We start from the raw sequence: 21,341 nt of genomic DNA, 5'->3' as shown, positions 1-21,341 counted from the left end.
AGATGTACTTTAAGCCCAGTACAGAAAACAAGCCTGCAGGCTGTTTAAACCATTAAGAATGAGGCTTCTTCAGGAAGAACTTACTTATGGCATCTAAAAATATAGAAACAAATATATCAAATCTCAGAATAACATACAGCAATCAAAGCAGCATAAGATCTCATTACAAATGTTCATCACTACCTGCTGTGAATGTTAACACCTTCCCACCCAGACTATAGCAGATTGACGGCTGGGTGGTGGCTTTACCGTTCTTACTGTTCCTTCAGAATAGGCTGATTGTGCGCACCTGGGGGGCACACAGCGCGCCGATCGGTTGTGTGGTTTGTCCCTCGGACACAGCGGATCACCAATCACGGTAAAGAGCCTATGACTTGGTTCTTTACCATGTGATCCGCTGTCTCCATTCACAGCTGATCATAGTGTAAATAGGAAATGCAGGTTATCGGCATTCCTCTCCTCATGCTGACAGTGCGTGAGGAATGCCCATCAGTGATGCCTGTCAGTGCCCACCAGTGATACCCTTCAATGCCCACCAGTGATGCCTGTCAGTGCCCATCTGTGCTGCCAATCAGTGCCGGCTATTGGTTCCATCTATCAGTGCCCATGCATGCTGCCCATCAGTGCCGCCTATCAGTGCACATCAGTGCTACCTATCATTTCCACCATTTAGTGCCCATCAGTGCCACCTATCAGTGCCCATAAGTGCTGCCTATCAGTGTCCATCAGTGACGCCAATCAGTTCCGCCTATTGGTGCCCATCAGTGCAGCTTATTAGAGCCTCTTCATCAGTGCCCATCAGTGCAGCCTCATCAGCGCACATCAGTGAAGTAGAAAAATTACTTATTTACAACATTTTATAACAGTAAGAAAAACTTTTTTTTTTTCAAAAATGTTGGTCTTTTTTTTTTGTTTAGCAAAAAATAAAAACCCAGTGGTGATTAACCACTTGCCGACCAGGCCATAGCCAAATGACGGCTACAGCATGACCGGCTAGTTCTGGGAGGGCGTCCAGGAACGCCCTTCCAGACTTGTGCCTTCCGCGCACCTCCTGGGGCGCGAACCCAGAAGCGTCCATGATTGCCAGCTTCTCCGGAACCGTCGCATCACGGATCGGAGTAAAGGGCCAATGACAGTGGCCCTTTACCACGTGATTGCTCCGCTCAATGATGGAGCATTCATTTGTCAACAAACTGGCACATGTCTAGTTCAGCTCTCTCCTCTCCTCACTCTCGATCGGTACAGTACATCAGGTGTGATCAATTTTCAGTGATTGGCACCATAGCTTGTAGACTCTAAAACTTTCACAAAGACCAAATAATATATACTGATTTTGGTTATTTTTACCAAAGCTATGTAGCAGTAAAAATGTTGGCCAAAATTTATGAAGATTAAATTACTAATTTGCTAAATTTTATAACAGAAACAAAGAAAAATGCATTTTTTAAACAACATTTTCAGTCTTTTTTTTAATTTGTAGCGCAAAAAACCCAGTGGTGATTAAATATCACCAAAAAAAAAGCTCTATTTGTGTGAAAAAAAGGACAAACATTTCATATGGGTACAGTGTTGCAGTAATTGTCATTCAAAATGTAAGAGCACTGAAAGCTGAAAATTGCCCAGTGGGTAAGTAAAATGTTGTTTGGTTACAGTGCTGCATGACCGCGCAATTGTCATTCAAAGTGCAACAGCGCTGAAAGCTGAAAATTGTCCTGGGCAGGAAGGGGGTGAAAGTGAAGGATGTGAATCAGCAACCACTGTGAATAAAAAGGACCCCTAAATGCTAAAAAGAATGATAGGAAATTTGAATTCCCCTGTAATACAAAAATAATCAAAAGCAATCATCAAGTCTATTAAGCCTATTAAGCTAACAACATTTTTTCACCAGATACGGCTAGAATAAGTGCACCTTAAGCGAATATAAAAAGCTATTGAGAGGGAAAGGAGCTCAGAAGAGAAATTAACACCATGAGCTGGATTACAATGTACTCTTTTTCTTGCATCTGATCTTTATCCATTATCTGTTGCCAACAAAAAAACATTCTCTGATTAGGTGCACCACATCTTAGCTCTGATGGGACAGCACCACCAATTGATCTCAATAGGCCAAAGTGTGGATGGTCATTAAGGACTGACAACATGTCAGCCTGCTTGTTGGAACATATATAATAGATATGATTACCACCTCTCAAAAATTCTAGAAACACCATTTAAAGGATCACCTTCCAAAATATAGCACTTTTTCTAAGGTGGCTAAAGCTCTCATTAGCCATCTATTTTAATGAATTTCAATAAATCTACTGTTTTATCTATTTTAGCTATTTGTTTTTTATGGTGCCTCTAAAGCCCTTATATATTGGGAGGTGATCCTTTAAATGGTGTTTCTTGTTGAAACATGTATCAGGTATGTGAAACTGCAAATATGGCTCTTGTTCAACTGCTTGGCCTGTGAAACACCCATATAGGCTATGCCAGAAGCTGCAGTAATGTTAAAGTAGAACTATAGACAAAACTTTTTTTTTCATTTTGGATAGAGTAAGGGAGGGTTATAACCCCTGTAAGGTTTATTTCTGCTCTCTTTGTCCCATTGGGGAGATTTCCCTCCACTTCCTGTCCCATAGACAAAACAGGAAGTGAAACGAAATCCCTCCAAATTAAGGGAATCTAAGAACTAGTGTCCTCATTGGAAAACCCTCTTTTACTTTTCTGGGGACAACCCAAAATTTGGGATTTTCTTTTACTTTCAATGATAATAGTAAACAGAACAAAGCGACCCTCTTTCTTTGTTCTGTTTACCATTATCATTGAAAGTAAAAGTAAAAAAAAATCCCAAATCTCCGTAACGGGGGGCACAGACAGCAATAAAAACTGACTGGTGTTCTATTCCTTCTCCACTCTATCCAAAACTTAAAAAAAGGTTTTGCCTTTAGCCATACTTTAACCACTTGCTCACGCCAATATATGTCAGCAAAGTGGCACGGGTGCACAAAACAACGTACCCGTACGTCGCTGCGTCATCTGCAGCTAGCGAGCGCGTGTCCCGCGGACTCGATGTCCACCAGTGGCCCGTGATCGTGGCACGGAGAGACAGAACAGGGAGATGCCTATGTAAACAAAGCATTTGCCTGTTCTGCCTAGCAACATGACAGGGATCTACTGCTCCCAGTGATCTCTGTCATGTTCTAGTGAGCCCATCCCCCCTACAGTTAGAACACACTGAGGGAACACACTTAACCCCTTGATCGCCCCCTAATGTTTAATCCCTTCCCTGCCAGTGAAATTTACACAGTAATCAGTGCATTTTTATAGCACTGATCATGTATAAATGCCAATGGTCCCAAAATAGTGTCAAAAGTGTCAGATCTGTCCGCTGCAATGTCGCAGTCACGACAAAAAATGCAGATCGCCGCCATTACTAATAAAAAAAATATTAATAAAAACACCATAAATCTATCCCCTATTTTGTAGACGCGATAACTTTTGCGCAAACCAATCAACCTTATTGCGATTTATTTTTACCAAAAATATGTAGAAAAATACATATTGGCCTAAACTGTGGAAGAAATTAGTTTTTTTTATATATTTTTTGGGGATATTTATTATAGCAAAACATAAAAAATATTGCTTTTTTTCAAAATTGGCGCTTTTTTTTGTTTATAGCGCAAAAAATAAAAACTACAGAGGTGATAAAGAACCACCAAAAGAAAGCTCTATTTGTGGAAAAAAAAGGATGTCAATTTTGTTTGGGTACAACGTCGCACGACCGCACAATTGTCAGTTAAAGCGCTGCAATGGCGTATCGCAAAAAAAGCGCTTGGTCAGGAAGAGGGTAAATCCTTCCGGGGGCTGAAGTAGTTAAAGGTTAGTAAAGTCATAAATAAACAAACTACTATCCTTCAACTAATGTAATGGAACAAATTTTATTGTATTTCTTTACATTTTCTATATCTAATTACTATGAATAAATGACAATTGTAACTTCAGAACCTTTTTCTGGTCCAACTCCAGCCAAAACGTTTCTTTAATAATTGGACAAAGTGAGGAAGGGTTTAACACGACTTATTGAAGTCTGCACCCACCCTGGAGATATTCCCATCACTTTCAATCAATTTAATGATTGTTAGAACATGAATTGAAGGTCTCCCAACAGGGGAAGAGACAGTAATAAAAATCTGCCATAGGTCCTAACCCTTTCCATCTAAATTAAAAACTAAAAGTGTTGACTGTCCTTGGGCTTTTGGATCCAACTATGTTAATACTTGCTTGTTTAATTCTTGATACAACTTCTACTGTGTAGGTCCGCTGCTGGTCTCGCTATGTGATGATGGAAAATATTTCACCCCCACTTAAATCCTTAACTGGTAAAAACAAAGCTTTAATTTCCCCAGAGAGCATTAAAATCATTATCATTTGTTCATAAGGAACAGTTTGCAAATTATACTGCCTGTCCTTAATGCAGACTTTCCTTTTTGGCTCAAGAAGGAGGGAAACTTTCTGACGTAGTTTGTGCTGTGGCTTAATAGACTTTTTGATAAGACGTGAATCAGTAAGACAGGGCTGAGTTCCTTAGATACTTTTTTCTTGGCTGCAGGAAGTGTTTTCCATGGTACAGGCTGACTGTATTGTACTCTGAAACAATACATATGTCTCAGTATCTATCTATCTATCTATCTATCTATCTATCTATCTATCTATCTATCTATCTATCTATCTATCTATCTATCTATCTATCTATCTATCTATCTATCTATCTATCTATCTATCTATCTATCTATCTATCTTATCTATCTATCTTATAGATACTGTACTCCAATGGTTGCCCTGACCTTGCAAGTCTTCTGACACCCTGGCTTCAGACATTTTAGCAAAGAAATATGGATGCAGATGGAATAATTTACAGTAAACCGCTTTTAGGATTTTGCAGTAAATAGAATCAAGAGAAAATGGATCAGATAAGAGAAATTAGGTTATTCCACTCTTTATATGAACAAGCAAATGAATAGTCAACTGCAGTCCATTGAGGAACAAGAAATCAACAACTTTAACCAATTAAGGTCTATGGCTGCAGGCCAGAAAAGGGTAGAAGAATGACCAGTCTGGAGTCAGACTACTGCCTTTAACCTCCTGACACCACAGCCCCCTTAGCACAAACACTTAATGCAGCCTGGCACGTTATACCTAAACTATGCAGCCTTGTTCTCTAAACATAAGAGAGTTCCTTATGCCAAGTACACATGATCGGATTTTCAGACAGGAAATGTTGGATGTGAGCTTGTTGGCGGAAAGTCCGACCGTGTGTATGCTCCATCAGACATTTGTTGTTGGACTTTCTGCCAACAAATGTTGGCTAGCAGGTTCTCAAATTTTCCGCCAACAAATGTTTGTTGTTGGATTTTCCGATCGTGTGTACACAAGTCCGTCGCACAAAAGTCCAGAAACGCTCGGTCTAGTATAACTAGCGCTCGTAATGGAGATATCACGTACGTCTTGTATGCAAGACAAGACAAGTTGGAGCCAACACCCTTTCGAAAATCCACAGTTTTATTGTCTGAAAGTCTGATCGTGTGTATGGGGCATTAGTGGTTTGGTGCTAGATAGATGCCCAATGTTACTGTCCCTTGTGATGAGGGGAACAAAAGAGTCCTTTTGTTGATGCAGGTGTCTAGAATCTTCAGGTAGCTCAAGTATGGGACCCAAGTAATTGTGAGAGAATGGCATTTTAATAGTACTATCTGTGTTGTAGATGTCCCTTATAGAGCTCTAATGAGGAAGGCAGAGGAAAGGTCTCTGCATGCAGTGTCTTTGGGTGCAATGAGGGTGGGCTATTTCCCACTCAACAGTATGGATGATAACAAGCTCAAGGGAAGACTTGGAGATCCTGCAGCAGATTCCTGTAGATGCTGTACTTAGGAACGATGCTTGACTGCACTCTCCTCGAGACCTTCTGACTGTCACCGCTGACACTGCCGAACAACGGATGTGTCCGCACCCGCTCACCAGAGACTCTTCCCATGCTGCCTAGACCACAGCACCCTGACCGTCTGGGTCACTGCTTTCAGGTGAAGGCCGTGGTCCCAAGAGACTGACTGTTCCCCAACACAGGGTATTTATTCCCTCTTCCAGCATTCTGTTCTCTTCCTCCAGCTGGCTGGAACTTGTAGTCCAACACAGTCCAGCTGCAATGCAAACTTGTCTTCCTGGACTACATGCCCCATGATCCTTCTCTCACAAATCTGCACTTGCTCTGCATTAAGGATGTAGTAAACAGAGTCTGTGCTGAACAATAGAGGGAAACAGCCTCCCTGTGGCAAATGCTGCAAGTGTCCCCAATATACTGAGTAGGTCTACCTTTTGCTGCCAGCTGGTTGACACCACTAGACCTCTGTGTTGTGGTATCTAGCATTAACCTGTAAGTAGTAGATCCTTTAAGTCCTGTAGGCTGCAAGGTGGGGCCTCCATGGATCTCTTCTCCATTTAAATGACACACATATACACACCTAGCCATCCACATGATGTAAAAGAAAACAGACCAGACCAGGCCACCTCCTTGCATTACTCAGTGGTCCAGTTTTGATGGTCATGTGCCCATTTTAGGTGCTTTTGGCTGTGGACATGGGTCAGCATGGGCACCCTGGCTGGTCTGTGGCTATGCAGCCCCATATGGCAATGATCTCTTTTTTAATATTATTATTAATATAAAACTATATATTTTTTTGCAATATTTCATAGTTACACCCCCCCCCTTTTTCTTTTCCCTCCTTTTCTCCCCCTCTCTCTTTTACCCCAATCGCCTCTCAGCTCTTTACGTCGGGCTCGTTCATGGCTTTCTGTGGGCGCGCGTGCATGTGCTGATTGACCAGCAGAGGAGCCAATCGGTGGGTCTTCCGGCCGCCCGCGATCATACCCCGCAGAGACAGAATGGGGATCTGCCGAAGTAAACAAGGCAGATCTCCGTTTTAACAGGGGATCACACAGAGATCTGTCTTTCTGATATAAAGAAATAGGGATGAGCCAAACACCCCCCCATTCGGTTCGCAGCAGAACATGCAAAAAATTCCTTCGAACAAGCGAACACAGTTAAAGTCTATGGGACACGAACATGAATAATCAAAAGTGCTAATTTTAAAGGCTTATGTGCAAGTTATTGTCATAAAAAGTGTTTGGGGACCTGGTTCCTGCCCCAGGGGACATGTATCAATGCAAAAAAAAAGTTTTTAAAACGGATGTTTTTTCGGGAGCAGTGATTTTAATAATGCTTAAAGTGAAACAATAAAAGTGAAATATTCCTTTAAATTTCGTACTTGCGGGGTGTTTGCAGTATGCCTGTAAAGTGGCGCATGTTTCCTGTGTTTACAACAGTCCCTGCACAAAATGACATTTCTAAAGGAAAAAATATAATTTAAAAGTTCTTGCGGCTATAATGAATTATTGGTCCCGGCAATAAACATAAAAGTAATTGAAAAAAACGGCATGGGATTCCCCCACAGTCCATTACTAGGCCCTTTGGGTCTGGTATGAATATTAAGGGGAACCCCGAACCAAAATAAAAAAAAAATTTGCGCAGGGGTCCCCCCTTATTCCATACCAGGCCCTTCAGGTCTGGTATGGATATTAAGGGGAACCCCACACCAAGATTTTTTAAAAAATGGCGTGGGATCCTCCTCAAAATCCATACCAGACCCTTACGTCACCGGGTGGCCCCGCCCCCTCTGACGCTACAGGGAGGCCATAGGGATATCCCTGTGCGTCAGAGGGGGGCGGGGTCACCTGGGAACATCACCATGTGGCTCCGCCCTTAGTTATAAAAGAACTGTCACCTGCAAAGGCGCGTCATATCGCAGACCCCCATCAACATGGGGACAAGGTGCTTTTGGGGGCTACCTCAAAGCACCCTCCCCATGTTGAGGTCATGTGGTCTGGAACGGTTTAGGAGGGGGGGCAGCTCTCTCACCCCTCTCCTTTTCCTGTGGCCTGCCAGGTTGCGTGCTCGGATAAGGGTCTGGTATGGATTTTTTGGGGGGACCCCCACGCTATTTTTTTTTTAAATTCTGGCGCGGGGTTCCCCTTAAAACCCATACCAGACCTGAAGGGTTTAGTGACTAGTTTGGATTACAGACTGTTCAAGTTTCTTGTTCAGGGATGAAGCGGACCTGTCCTAATGGTTCTGGAGGGTTGACAGGGGTTGTATGCTTGCTGCTATATTGCTATTCATTGATACTGTTTATCTGCACATGTGACACTGGGTTCATACAGGTAATTGTTCTCTTATCCTTCCATGGGGGTGGCTAGCCCGGGGGGGGGGGGGGCGGAGCGGTCGGCTCTCCCCTTCCTCCTCCGGTGGGTGGTCCCATTTCACATTTCCATGCTAGATGGAGCTTAGATTGGTATCGTGGAATGTGCGTGGTTTGAACAGTCGTTTCAAAGGAGCACTTATGTTTAAGTATTTGCAAGCACATAAGCCACATATCCTATTTCTTCAGGAGACCCATCTGACGGGCAGTAGACATTTGGCCCTCCGCAGGAGATGGGTGAGACAATCTTTCCACGCCACATACTCTAACTATGCCAGAGGGGTGTCCATTCTCCTGAACAGATCTCTGAACTGCCAGGTGGAACATGTTATTTCAGACCCAGGGGGGACAGTTTGAATTATTGCTGTTGTCCATAGAGGCCCAGATGTTCGCCTTTGTATGTTCCGCCCCCTTTTTCCACTTCTATACTCTATGTGTATGACAGACTGGCTCCTTATATGGTCACTAGACTCATCATAGCAGGGGTTTCTAATGGCATTCTGGACTGGACTTTGGACACCTCTAATCCAACCAGGCTGCCGGACCCCGAATTGGGGCAATGGGCCTTGGCCCTGCAGCTTACAGAGGTCTGGAGATGGAAAAATCCACAAACGCAGTGCTACTCCCACTTATCTGCGGTCCACCGCTCGGGCTCCAGAATTGACCTGGCATTTTTTGCTCTCCGGCTACACTCCCGTATGTGGCCTCAGCGCCAGCGGGGATTTCAGACCATTCTCCTCTAGAGGGCATTCTGCAGCTTGGAGGGGGGGAGCGCAAAGGTTTCTGGTGACTGGCAATGCGTTGGCTATAGGATGAAAAAGTAGAAGAGAATATGCAAGGGAAAATTGCCCAATATTGGGACTGTAATGACAATGTGACTAATGCACAGGTGATCTGGGATGCCTTTAAGGCAACTATAAGAGGGGACTACATATCTGCAATTAAAACTGCCAGGGTGGACTATGCCTCTGAGACTAAAGAACTAGAGTCTTGGGTGAGTATGGCAGAGGAGGTGTTCGCGTCGGATTCTTCTCCTGGGGCATATTCCTCCCTGGCACAGGCTCGAAGGCCACTCTCTTTACACTTTTCTGGTTCAATTGCCTCATCAGAGAGGTTGCTCAGGGCCAAAATCTTTGAGTCTGGGGACAAGAACGGGAGGCTTCTAGCCAGCCTGGTGGCTGACCCCAAATTTCAAACAGTTATACCCACAATACATACTGATGCGGGGGGGGGGGGGTCACTTCAAACCCGCCTGATATCCTTAATGAATTCAAAGATTTTTACGCCTCATTGTATAGCTCTACCACCTCGCAGATATCCCCTGACCACCTCTTGTATCTCTGTGAACTGACTCTGGCAACCTTGACAGAGGAGGACATTGCCTCTCTAAAGGAGGAGATCTCGGTGACTGAGATTGAAACGGCAATTCGCTCACTTCCCCCTAACAAGACACCGGGCCCTGATGGGATCCCGGGAGACTGCTACAAAATAGCTGACTCAGCCCTGCGTCTCCAAAAATTATATGCCCTTAGTTTAGAAGCAGGAAGCCTACCTGACTCAATGTCGCAAGCTCACATAGTACTGATACAAAAGCCAGGGAAGGATGCCTCATACTGTTCAGCATATCGACCCATATCCCTTCTAAATTATGATTTAAAGATACTCCTAAAAGTGCTAACCACCAGGTTGATGGGGATCCTCCCGTTCTTAGTAAATATGAATCAAACTGGCTTCATGCCAGGGAAGTCAACGGATGTTAATATTCGTAGGGTGTTCACCCACTTACAAATTCCTCCTACGGAACAGAGTACCAGAGTCTTGGTTGCCTTGGACCTTGAAAAGGCATTTGATTCTGTTGCCTGGCCTTACATGGAGGAGGTACACAAGATATATGGTTTTGGCCCCACTTTTAGAAAATGGATTCAGCTCTTATATCAGAAACCGACAGAACAGATTAAACTTGGAGGGGTGTTATCCTCTTCATTCCCTGTGGAGTGAGGCACCCAACAAGGGTGTCCTCTATCCCTCGCCCCTTTCTCCCTGATGGTTGAGCCCCTGGCTGTTGCACTAGGGTCCTCGGATGCTGTCGGGGGGGTGCGGGTCGGATCCCTGGAGGAAAAGATAGCACTTTATGCTGATGATATTATCCTTTTCCTCCCGGATCCAGGGCCCCCCCTCCGGGCAGCGTTGGAGCTCCTCTCACACTTCGCTGACATGTCAGGACTAAGAGTTAACTGGGACAAGTCCCAGATAATGCCAGTGGATCCGGGTGCTACACAGTTAGCGGATCCGTCACTTCCACTTCAATGGGCTGAGAGTATAAAATATCTTGGCATCCATATTTTCCCTAGACTGCAAGCTTAACCTTCTCCCTCTCCTACAAAATTTTCAAAATAGGTTGAAGGCGTGGGCTAACCTCCCCCTCACATTGATTGGAAGGATCAATTTAATTAAAATGAAATTACTACCCCCTCTTCTGTATGTAGTGCGCCATTCTCCAATGTGGATACCCAAGGCACTTTTTAAGAGGCTAAATTCTCACATATCCAGTTTTTTGTGGGGCTCCAGCCCCCCTCGTTTCCGATTGTCCATTCTCCAAAGACCCTGGACCCAGGGGGGCCTGACCTGCCCTGATTTCTTCCTTTATTTTATTGCGGCGATGCTTACCCATGCTCACAACTGGCTCATTTCGGATGCCACCAATGCAGCAGTTTCCTTGGAGGCGGCCGTTTTGGGGTCATTCGAAGCACTGCGGAATATTTTATTTAGGGGAACTAGAGCTCCACATCCCCTCACTATCTCAATGAAAATGGTGCTTGGAGCATGGTCTGGGGCAGCCGGCCCTCGGGTGGCCGATCCCCAGGTGCGTCCCCCAAATACTCCGCTATAGATTAATCCTTCTTTACCTGAATTCTATTCCATCCCGGACCCAGTAATATGGGCGTCACGGGGTATTCGATATTTACATCATATTTGTGAGAATGGTGAATTGCTGACATTTGACCAACTTAAAGCTAGATTCGACATACCCAATGTGTACTTTTTCAGGTTCCTGCAGCTCCGCCACGCCTACAGGGCACCCCCAGTTCTCCCCTGACCCTTTACCAGTCAAACACTGAGTCTATTCTACATCAAGAGACAATAATTAAACCATTATCCACAATTTACAAGGCTCTGCAGCCTACCGTACATCATCAGAGAGACTTTGTGACTTCTGGGGGTCGGAGCTGCCGGAGTTGGATGATGAGGACTGGGAAGATATCTAGGACTCCCCCTTTGGACACCTGGTCTCTTCTAGAGATCAGTTGATCCAGTTTAAAATATTACACAAGTTTTATTACACTTCATACAGGTTTCACAAAATATACCCGGACTGCACGTCGCAGTGTTGGTGCTGTCGAGCTGACTCTGCGGGTTTCTTACAAATGATCTGGTCATGCCCCGATGTACAACATTACTGGTCATTAATTACAACCTTCATCACTGAATTGACCACAATTCCTATACCCCACAAGATAGAGATTTGCCTGCTTTTCTTGGTGGATGCTCTTGCCCCTTCAAGGGCAGTTTGTACACTACTAGGATTGCTTCTCTTCTATGCTAGCAAACTCATCATACTCAAGTGGAGGGCTCCCATGTCTGCCCTTACCCTGAATGCATGGAAATCATTAGTGAACCTGGCAGTACCCTTATATAAAGAAATATACTCTAGTAGAGGATGTCCCTTCAAAGTTTCAAAAGGTCTGGAACATATGGCTAGAGTCTGAAATGACAACTGTAGAACAAGGAGACCCTGTAGGACTATTGGTCTGATTTCATTTATATATGAGACGAGGGTTCCTCTGATTGCCCCCCAGGGGTGCATTCTGACTAACCACGCGCCTATAGCCACCCACTTGTTGTAGACTTTTTCTTGTGTGATACCTGTCGTATATCAAATATCTTTGTACAGTATCTCACAAAAGTGAGTAAACAACAACAAAACAACCCCATAGCTTGGTGTTAAAAATAAGAGGATAAGTGTAATGCTCAGCAATATACAGTATCTCACAAAAGTGAGTACACCCCTCACATTTTTGTAAATATTTTATTATATTTTTTCATGTGACAACACTGAAGAAATGACACTTTGCTACTATGTAAAGTAGTGAGTGTACAGCTTGTATAACAGTGTAAATTTGCTGTCCCCTCAAAATGACTCAACACCCAGCCATTAATGTATAAACCGCTGGCAATAAACGTGAGTACACCCCTAAGTGAAAATGTCCAAATTGGGCCCAATTAGCCATTTTCCCTCCCCGGTGTCATGTGACTCGGTAGTGTTACAAGGTCTCAGGTGTAAATGGGGAGCAGGTGTGTTCAATTTGGTGTTATCGCTCTCACTCTCTCATATTGGTCACTGGAAGTTCAACATGGCACCTCATGACAAAGAACTCTCTGAGAATCTGAAAAAAGGAATTGTTGCTCTACATAAAGATAGTAAGAAGATTGCCAAGACATTGAAACTGAGCTGCAGCGGTTTAACAGGACAGGTTCCACTCAGAACAGGCCTCACCATGGTCGACCAAAGAAGTTGAGTGCACGTGCTCAGCGTTATATCCAGAGGTTGTCTTCTTTGGGAAATAGACATATGAGTGCTGCCAGCATTGTTGCAGAGGTTTAAGGGGTGAGGGGTAAGCCTGTCAGTGCTCAGACCATTCGCCGCACACTGCATCATGTTCTGTGGTCTGATGAGACCAAGATAAACTTATTTGGTTCATATGGTGTCAAACGTGTGTGGCGGCAACCAGGTGAGGAGTACAAAGACAAGTGTGTCTTGCCTATAGTCAAGCATGGTGGTGGGAGTGTCATGGTCTGGGGCTGCATGAGTGCTGCCGGCACTGGGGAGCTACAGTTCATTGAGAGAACCATGAATGCCAACGTGTACTGTGACATACTGAAGCTGAGCATGATCCCCTCCTTACGGAGACTGGGCCGCAGGGCGGTATTCCAACATGATAACAACCCCAAACACACCTCCAAGACGACCACTGCCTTGCTAAAGAAGCTGAGAGTAAAGGTGATGGACTGGCCAAGCAAGTCTCCAGACCTAAACCCTATTGAGCATCTGTGGGGCATCCTCAAACGGAGGGTGGAGGAGCGCAAGGTCTCTAACATCCACCAGCTCCGTGATGTCATCATGGAGGAGTGGAAGAGGACTCCAGTGGCAACCTGTGAAGCTCTGGTGAACTCCATGCCCAAGAGGGTTAAGGCAGTGCTGGAAAATATGGTGGCCACACAAAATATTGACACTTTGGCCCCAATTTGGACATTTTCACTTAGGGGTGTACTCACTTTTGTTAGACATTAATGGCTGTGTGTTGAGTTATTTTGAGGGGACAGCAAATTTACACTGTTATACAAGCTGTACACGCACTACTTTACATTGTAGCAAAGTGTCATTTCTTCAGTGTTGTCACATGAAAAGATATAATAAAATATTTACAAAAATATGAGGGGTGTACTCACTTTTGTGAGATACTGTATATTGCTGAGCATTACACTTATCCTCTTATTTTTAGCAGCAAGCTATGGGGTTGTTTTGTTGTTTTTTAACTTGTTTAACTAGTTTACACCAGTAGTTAAGGTATAATATGCCTTGCCTAATGTTTTATGCACCTTGAGCCGGGGAATGCCCAGAGGCTCTGTTATGTAACCTTTCTTTTTTTCTGAAATAAATAAAAAGAATTAAAAAAAAAAAATGTCAGTTAGGTATCTCAATTGTCCACCGCAATGTCGAAAAATCACTGATCGCCGCCATTACTAGTAAAAAAAAAAAAAATAATAATAAAAAATGCCATAAATCTATACTCTATTTTCTAGACGTGATAACTTTTGCGCAAACCAATCAATATACACTTATTGTGTTTTTTTTACCAAAAATATGTAGCAGAATACATATTGGCCTAAATTGATGAAAAAATGTGATTTTTTACATTTTTTTATTGGTTATGTTTTATAGAAGAAAACAAAAAATATTGTTTTTTTTCAAAATTGTATGTCTTTTTTTGTTTATAGCGCAAAAAATAAAAACCACAGAGGTGATCAAATACCACCAAAAGAAAGCTCTATTTGGGGGAAAAATGTATTTGGGTACAGCATTGCAGGACCGTGCAATTTTCAACTAAAGTAATGCAGTGCCGTATCGCAAAAAATGGCCTGGTCATTAAGGGGGTAAAACCTTTCCGGTCCTTAAGTGGTTAATTTAGTCATCTGCATTTTCTAACAGGTTAACCTGCCAAACCATGTGTCCCTACATAATCCTCCTTATCAATATCTGATTTAATCGCCGAGACCCCCCATCCCCCATAAGCCAATTTACCATGCATGTACTGATTTTGAGGGACATAGCCCACATCCTTGCTCAAGAAAACCTTATCTGTTCTGCTTACTTGGCTTACCTCTACATAGACTACCCCCCTTCAATCCATTATGAATGCTGCTGCCAGACTCATCCACCTTACCAATCACTCTGGCTTCCGATCACTCAACAAATTACATTCAAAATACTAACAACTACTTACAAAGCCATCCACAGCTTAGCCCCCAGCTACATCACTAACCTAGTCTCAAAATACAAACCTAATCGTTCTCTTCATTGCTCTCAAGACCCCCTGCTCCCTCCAGGACTTTTCCAGAGCCTCTCCAATCTTATGGAACTCCTTACCCCAAACTGTCCGATTATCTCCTACTCTATTAGCTTTTAGACGGTCTGGGTAGCTTCCAGATAATGGACCTTATCTATATCCTACTTTAGGATCACTTTAACAGCGTGTTATAGAATAAAATTGGGCTATGTAAATAACGGGAAAAAAACATATTTATTTTTGATTTTTCTTTCAGTTTTTCAAGATGTCCACGTGATGATCTTTGTGGGCTTTGGCTTCTTGATGACATTTTTGAAAAGATATGGTTTCAGCAGTGTTGGATTCAACTTACTGATTGCAGCCTTTGGTCTCCAGTGGGGAACCTTGATGCAAGGCTTGTGGCACTTACGTGATGGAAAAATTGAGATTGATATCAAAAGGTAAAATATTTTTGAATATGTATACCATGTAAGCATTAATTAAACGTTTTCCATCTTCTTTTTTGGCTAGGACTAAAAAAATACATTTAAGGTGTACAGAACATAATGCATATTAATACATTTTTTTTAAGGCTGTACATGGAATCAGGAATTGCACTAGAGTTTGATGTTATGTTTATATGCAGTTATAGTCTGCCATTTACTTTTTTTTATAAAATTGACCCAAACCAATATAGATTCTGTTTAACCAAAAGTAATGAAATAATTCTATAAAATAAACATTGGATTTAAATATGATTTAAAATTTAAAAATAATAAAGTTTGGTAAAATATTTACTAAAAAAATCTAATAAATTGATCAAAAGTGATTACAGGGTCATTATTGCAAACAGACTTGACTTGTTGATGGAGTTATTTATAGTGTAGGAACAATAGTTTTTCTTTTGTAGCGCTACCCCTGCAAGAGCCACTGTAAGCAACTGGATCTTCTCTAGAATCAGCGTACAGGCAGCAGGGCATTCAGCAACACCTCGCTCATTCTGGTTCAATAATCAGTCTAGACGTTGTCATTTTGGAATTTTTATTGCTGAAGAACTTGGGATAAGAGAGGGAAGATATGGGATACTCCAGATTCCCTGATTGCTTGCAGAAAGACACTTCAAGTTGCTACATCTCTCTGTGCAGTCTCTATGCAGGCACAAGCAGTGGCGACCAGGGTTTTTTTTTTTGGGGGGGGGGTCATTGTTTGGTGGCATCTCAGTCAGCACCCCCCCTGCACTTACTCAAGCAGGCCCCGGCATGTGGGTTGCGGGGTCCGGCAGGCAACGATGGGCATCAGTGGGCAGCGGACTCTAGTCGCAGCGGTTGACTTTGGTGGGCTTTGATGAGCAGCGGGCTCCTAGGGCAGTGGCGGGCTTCGGCAGGCAGAGGGGTCAAGTGGCAGTGGTGGGCTTCAGTGGGCAGCAGGCTCTGGTGGCGGCAGACTCCGGTGGCATCAGCGGGCAGGGGGCTCTGGTGGCAGTGGCGGGCTTTGGCGGGCAGTGGGCTCCAGGAACAGCGATGGGCTTTGGCAGGCAGCGGGCTCCAGTGGCAGCAGTGGGCTTCGGTGGGTTGCAGGCTCCAGTGGCAGCGGGCTTCTATGGATGGTGGGCGGGATCCCGTTACTTCTGTGTGGCTCCTCCCTTCTTCTCCTAGGCGTCCAATAAGATCATCTATCCTTTCAGCCAATTCAGTGATGGGTGCCAGACCCGCTTCCCAATTGGCCGGTTGCTATGTCTCTCAGTGCACTCTCTACGCAGGCAGAAGCAGAGTCGGCCAGTGTTTTTTTTGGGGGGGGCGTTGTTCGATGGCATTTCAGTCAGCACCCCCCCCTGCACTTACCCAAGCAGGCCCCGGCGTGTGTGTTGCGGGCAGCGACGGGCATTGGCAGGCAGCCGACTCTAGTGGCATCGGCAGGCTTTGGTGGCCAGCGGGCTCCTAGGGCAGTGGCGGGCTTCGGTAGGCAGCGGGCTCTGGTAGCAGTGGCGGGCTTCGGCGGGCAGTGGGCTCCGGTGGCTTCTATGGATGGTGGGCGGGCCCCTGTGACTTCTGTGGGGCTCCTCCCTTCTCCCTTCTTCTCATAGGCATCCAATAGGATTGTCTGTCTTTTCAGCCAATTCGATAATGGGTGTCAGAAAGGCTTCCCGGGAGGAGGATCAGTGTTGCAACAGCGAATATTCATTCGTTGTTGCAACATACCTGGGTGGGCTCCGGACGCAGTGCTCTGTGCCCAGAGCCCACCCTATTTTGAAGCCCCTGCACACCCCTGCCCATCCATAGAAAATGCATGCACCTGATGTTCTGAAAGTGGCCGGGCGCATGGATAGGGAGGGCGGCGGGGTATGTATAGGGGGGGCGGCACCCGTGGGCCACCCCTGGGCACAAGTACACATGGCATAAACAAAGTCCCTTCTTTAGAAGATATGCCTCGTTCCAGTATCTGCCGGACACTCTTCAGTAAGACTGCTTTCACACTGAGGCGCTTTACAGGCGCTATAGCGCTAAAAATAGCGCCTGCATAGCGCCTGTAAAGAGTGTCTCCTCTCACTCCAGTGTGAAAGCCTGAGTGCAGGACGGTAAAAAAACTCCTGCAAGCAGCATCTTTGCAGCGCTGTAGGAGCGGTGTACACACTGCTCCTAAAACGCCCCTGCCCATTGAAATCAATGGGCAGCGCCGCCAAAATGCCGGCAAAGCGCTGCAGCGGCGCTTTGTGGGCGGTTTAACCCTTTTTCGGCCACTAGCGGGGGTTAAAAGCGCCAAATAGCACCCAAATAGCGCTGATAAAACGACGGTAAAACGCCACTAAAAATAGCCCCAATGCCCCAGTATGAAAGTAGCCTAAGGGAGAGGTTAATGCTCACGATACCACAGGACAGCCAGGTTCCTTCTAACCTACACAGGGCACTCTTCAGTGAACTTACCAGACCAGGTGATCCAGTCCGGTCACATGATCGGCTCTCAGAAGTGGCTGCAGTGTAGATGAGGGACAGTCAACCACAGATGTCCCACAGTAAACCAATGGGCGATGTCACCGCCCAGGCTCTGCTGGTCGTTGCTGGATGTCCCTTCTTTACACTGAAATGTGACTGGACTGGATCACCGTCAGAATAGGTAAGTATAGACATCTTTCCTTTTACAAGGTAGCTAGAATAGGCTTAGAATGAGGGTGGGAGCAGGTTTAAAGTAATATTAAAGATATATATTTTTTTTAAAATTTCAAACATGTCATACTTACCCAGGGGCGGACTGACAGCTCATGGGGCCCCCGGGCAATAGGAGATTATGGGGCCCCCGGGCAATAGGAGAAGATTATGGGGCCCCCGGGCAATAGGAGATTATGGGGCCCCCAGGCAATAGGAGATTATGGGGCCCCCAGGCAATAGATTATGGGGCCTCACAGTATACACACACACACACATTCAGTATACACACACAGACACACAATATACACACACAGTATACACACACAGAATACACATACACACACTGAAAAGGTACTGGAGAGGCGGGGCAGCTATAATCTTGGGATTTAAAAAAAAACACAGATTTTTACATACTGTCCCTGGTTTTATTGAGGCTGGCAACACTGATGGGGCCCCTTAGTGGCATGGGGCCCTCGGGCAGTGCCCGAGTGCCCAAATGGTCAGTCCGCCCCTGTACTTACCTGCTCTATTTATTGGTTTCCTCCTTTTCTTGAGTCCCCCGTCGGCGCTCCCAGCTCCTCTTCTTCTCACTCGTGCATTCTCCCTTCAGAGCCCTGCATCGTGTGTTCATAAAACACACAGAACTGGGCTCAGCCCCATCCCCACTCCCTCCTCACTGTCTGTGACTGACAGCGGAGGTAGACAATGAAGAGGCAGAGACCCGGGAGAGCAGCCCCTCTCGAGAACATCACTGAATCACGTTCAGACTCAGGTAAGTATTAGGAAGGCTGAGGGGGGAGCTGCATACTGGAGGTTTTTTACCCTACTGCTTAGAATGCATGAAGGTACACAACCTTCAGCCTTTAGAACCACCACAAGTATAGTTAGCATTTGACTGGACTTCTACTTTAAGTAGCCTTTATGACTTTTATATAGATACTGTATTAACTAGGTAAATTCTTAACAAGTGATCACTCTCTAATCTGTTAATAAATCAACCTTTTGGTATTACATTTGTTGAATTATTTGGCCAATTCCAAAAACAATAGCAGTTCACGTATTTGACAAGCACATTTCCTCTTCTCTCCCTGTTTTGCTTCCTGCGTTGGTCTCCCATCCTCAGTAAATTGACACAGAAAATCATCAGGGTCCAACGTAAATCTCTCCAAAACATTTCTTACCGCTATTTCACCCATCGTCCATGAAAAATCACTTTCCTCTTCCTGTAACCTCTATCATTCTGGACATCTCTCACTTCTGACCTTTAGCGGTTGCGTGCAATATTTTTCCGGATCTCTGAATGTTCATTCGATGCATTTGGTCATCAGGGGCAAAGTTACAAATTATATGGACCCTTCAGGAGAAATATAATTTCCTATTTCCTCTACCAGATTGTATAGAGAAAGCATTTGGCTTTGCTTTATAAACTATAATGACATGACATATCTACTACAAAGTCATCACTGACTGTGGAAATTTCACACTGGACCACATACAACTTGGATTCTGTGCTTTTCCACTCTTCCTCCTGACTAGGGATGAGCCGAACACCCCCCTGTTCGGTTCGCACCAGAACATGCGAACAGGCAAAAAATTAGTTGGAACACGCGAACACCGTTAAAGTCTATGGGACAAGAACATGAATAATTAAAAGTGCTAATTTTAAAGGCTTATACAGGGGTGGATCCAGGGGGGGGGGGGCAACAGGGCAATTGCCCCCCCCCCCCCCCAAAATAATAGCACTGTCTGAAATGTCATTGTCTCTTGCCACTGCCAGCCAGAGTCTCTCTCTCACATGTGCCGATCAGCGGCGCCGAGAGAGAGACTCGCGTCTATGTGTGTGGTACGGGCGGCAGTCACTCACACTGAAGGAAGGATACCAGGAGGAAGTGGGTGGAGCCTCTTCCCTGCACTCGTTGCTAGACGCCAGGCGGCCCAGGCATTAGCAACAAGCGACGTCAGTCACAGTGAGTGAGTCATCATCACGTCGGAGCGGAGGTCGGACTCGTGTCTCAGCCTCCGCCGTGGCTGACAGTGCGGGCAGCCCTGCAGGTGACAGTGCGGGCGGCTCGGTCAGTGAGTGAGTCGTGAGTGGGCGGGTGAGGGAGGGTAGCTGGGCGGCTCCATGTGACTGTGAGTGGTCTGCTTGTCAATCAGGGAGCCGGCGGGCACGGGAGCAGAGAGATGACATCTCTCACCACCCTGCGCCCGCCCTGCATCCCTGAAGTTCCGTCCTCACTGTGAATGCAGCTATGGGCAGCAGAGAAATTACATCATCTCTCTGCTGCCTGACTCTGGGACATAGCAAGAGACCACCTTAGCAGGAAAGTGTGACATGGCAGGTGACAATCCGCATCTGGTGACAGGCGACATGGCAAGTGACAATCCGCAACGTGTGGCAGGTGACATGGCAAGTGACAATCCACAGCGTGTGGCAGGTGACCTGGCAAGTGACAATCCACAACGTGTGGCAGGTGACGTGGCAAGTGACAATCCACAATGTGTGGCAGGTGACGTGGCAAGTGACAATCCACAACGTGTGGCAGGAGACGTGGCAAGTGACAATTCACAACGTGTTGCAGGTGATGTGGCAAGTGACAATCCGCATCTGGTGACAGGTGACGTTGGAAGTGACAATCCGCATTTGGTGGCAGGCGACGTGGAAAGTGACACACTCAGGGCTCCCATTGATTCTGCATTATGGTGAGTTGAACTATTTAATTTTATATTACAATGTAAGAATAGAAATAATGCGCTTCAATCATCCTGACACCATAATAACCATGGTGCCGTGATGATTGAAGCGCCAACACCAGCTGTTTCCCCAATAAATTGCCCGCAAAAAAAAGGTATTTTCTGGCAGTGCCCCTCCCCAGATTAGACTCTGGATCTGCCCCTGGGCTTATATGCAAGTTATTGTCATAAAAAGTGTTTGGGGACCTGGGTCCTGCCCCAGGTGACATGGATCAATGCAAAATTTTTTTTAAAAACGGCCGTTTTTTCGGGAGCAGTGATTTTAATAATGCTTAAAGTGAAACATTAAAAGTGTAATATCCCTTTAAATTTCATACCTGGGGGGTGTCTATAGTATGCCTGTAAAGGGGCGCATGTTTCCCGTGTTTAGAACAGTCTGACAGCAAAATGACATTTCAAAGGAAAAAAAGTAATTTAAAACTACTCGCGGCTATTAATGCATTGCCGGTCTGACAATACACATAGAAGTTCATTGATAAAAACGGCATGGGAATTCCCCACAGGGGAACTCCGAACCAAAATTTAAAAAAAAATGATGTAGGGAGTCC

At 45.1% G+C, this 21,341-nt stretch overlaps 1 protein-coding gene across 1 annotated transcript in view; it reads left to right on the top strand.

Annotated features, from left to right (window-relative positions):
• The window catches only part of RHAG (Rh associated glycoprotein), an 87,777-nt gene that overhangs the window by 10,144 nt on the left and 56,292 nt on the right, over positions 1 to 21,341 (top strand). The window contains exon 2 of the mRNA XM_073625120.1: positions 15,174 to 15,357. Coding sequence (XP_073481221.1) covers positions 15,174 to 15,357 — 184 coding nt within the window. The remainder of the gene's footprint in view (positions 1 to 15,173; positions 15,358 to 21,341) is intronic.

The sequence above is a fragment of the Aquarana catesbeiana genome, linkage group LG04 (assembly GCF_042186555.1).
Source record: "Aquarana catesbeiana isolate 2022-GZ linkage group LG04, ASM4218655v1, whole genome shotgun sequence".
NCBI lineage: Eukaryota > Metazoa > Chordata > Amphibia > Anura > Ranidae > Aquarana > Aquarana catesbeiana.
The sequence above is the reverse complement of the archived record's forward strand: the minus strand, read 5'-3'. Positions and strand labels throughout refer to the sequence as shown.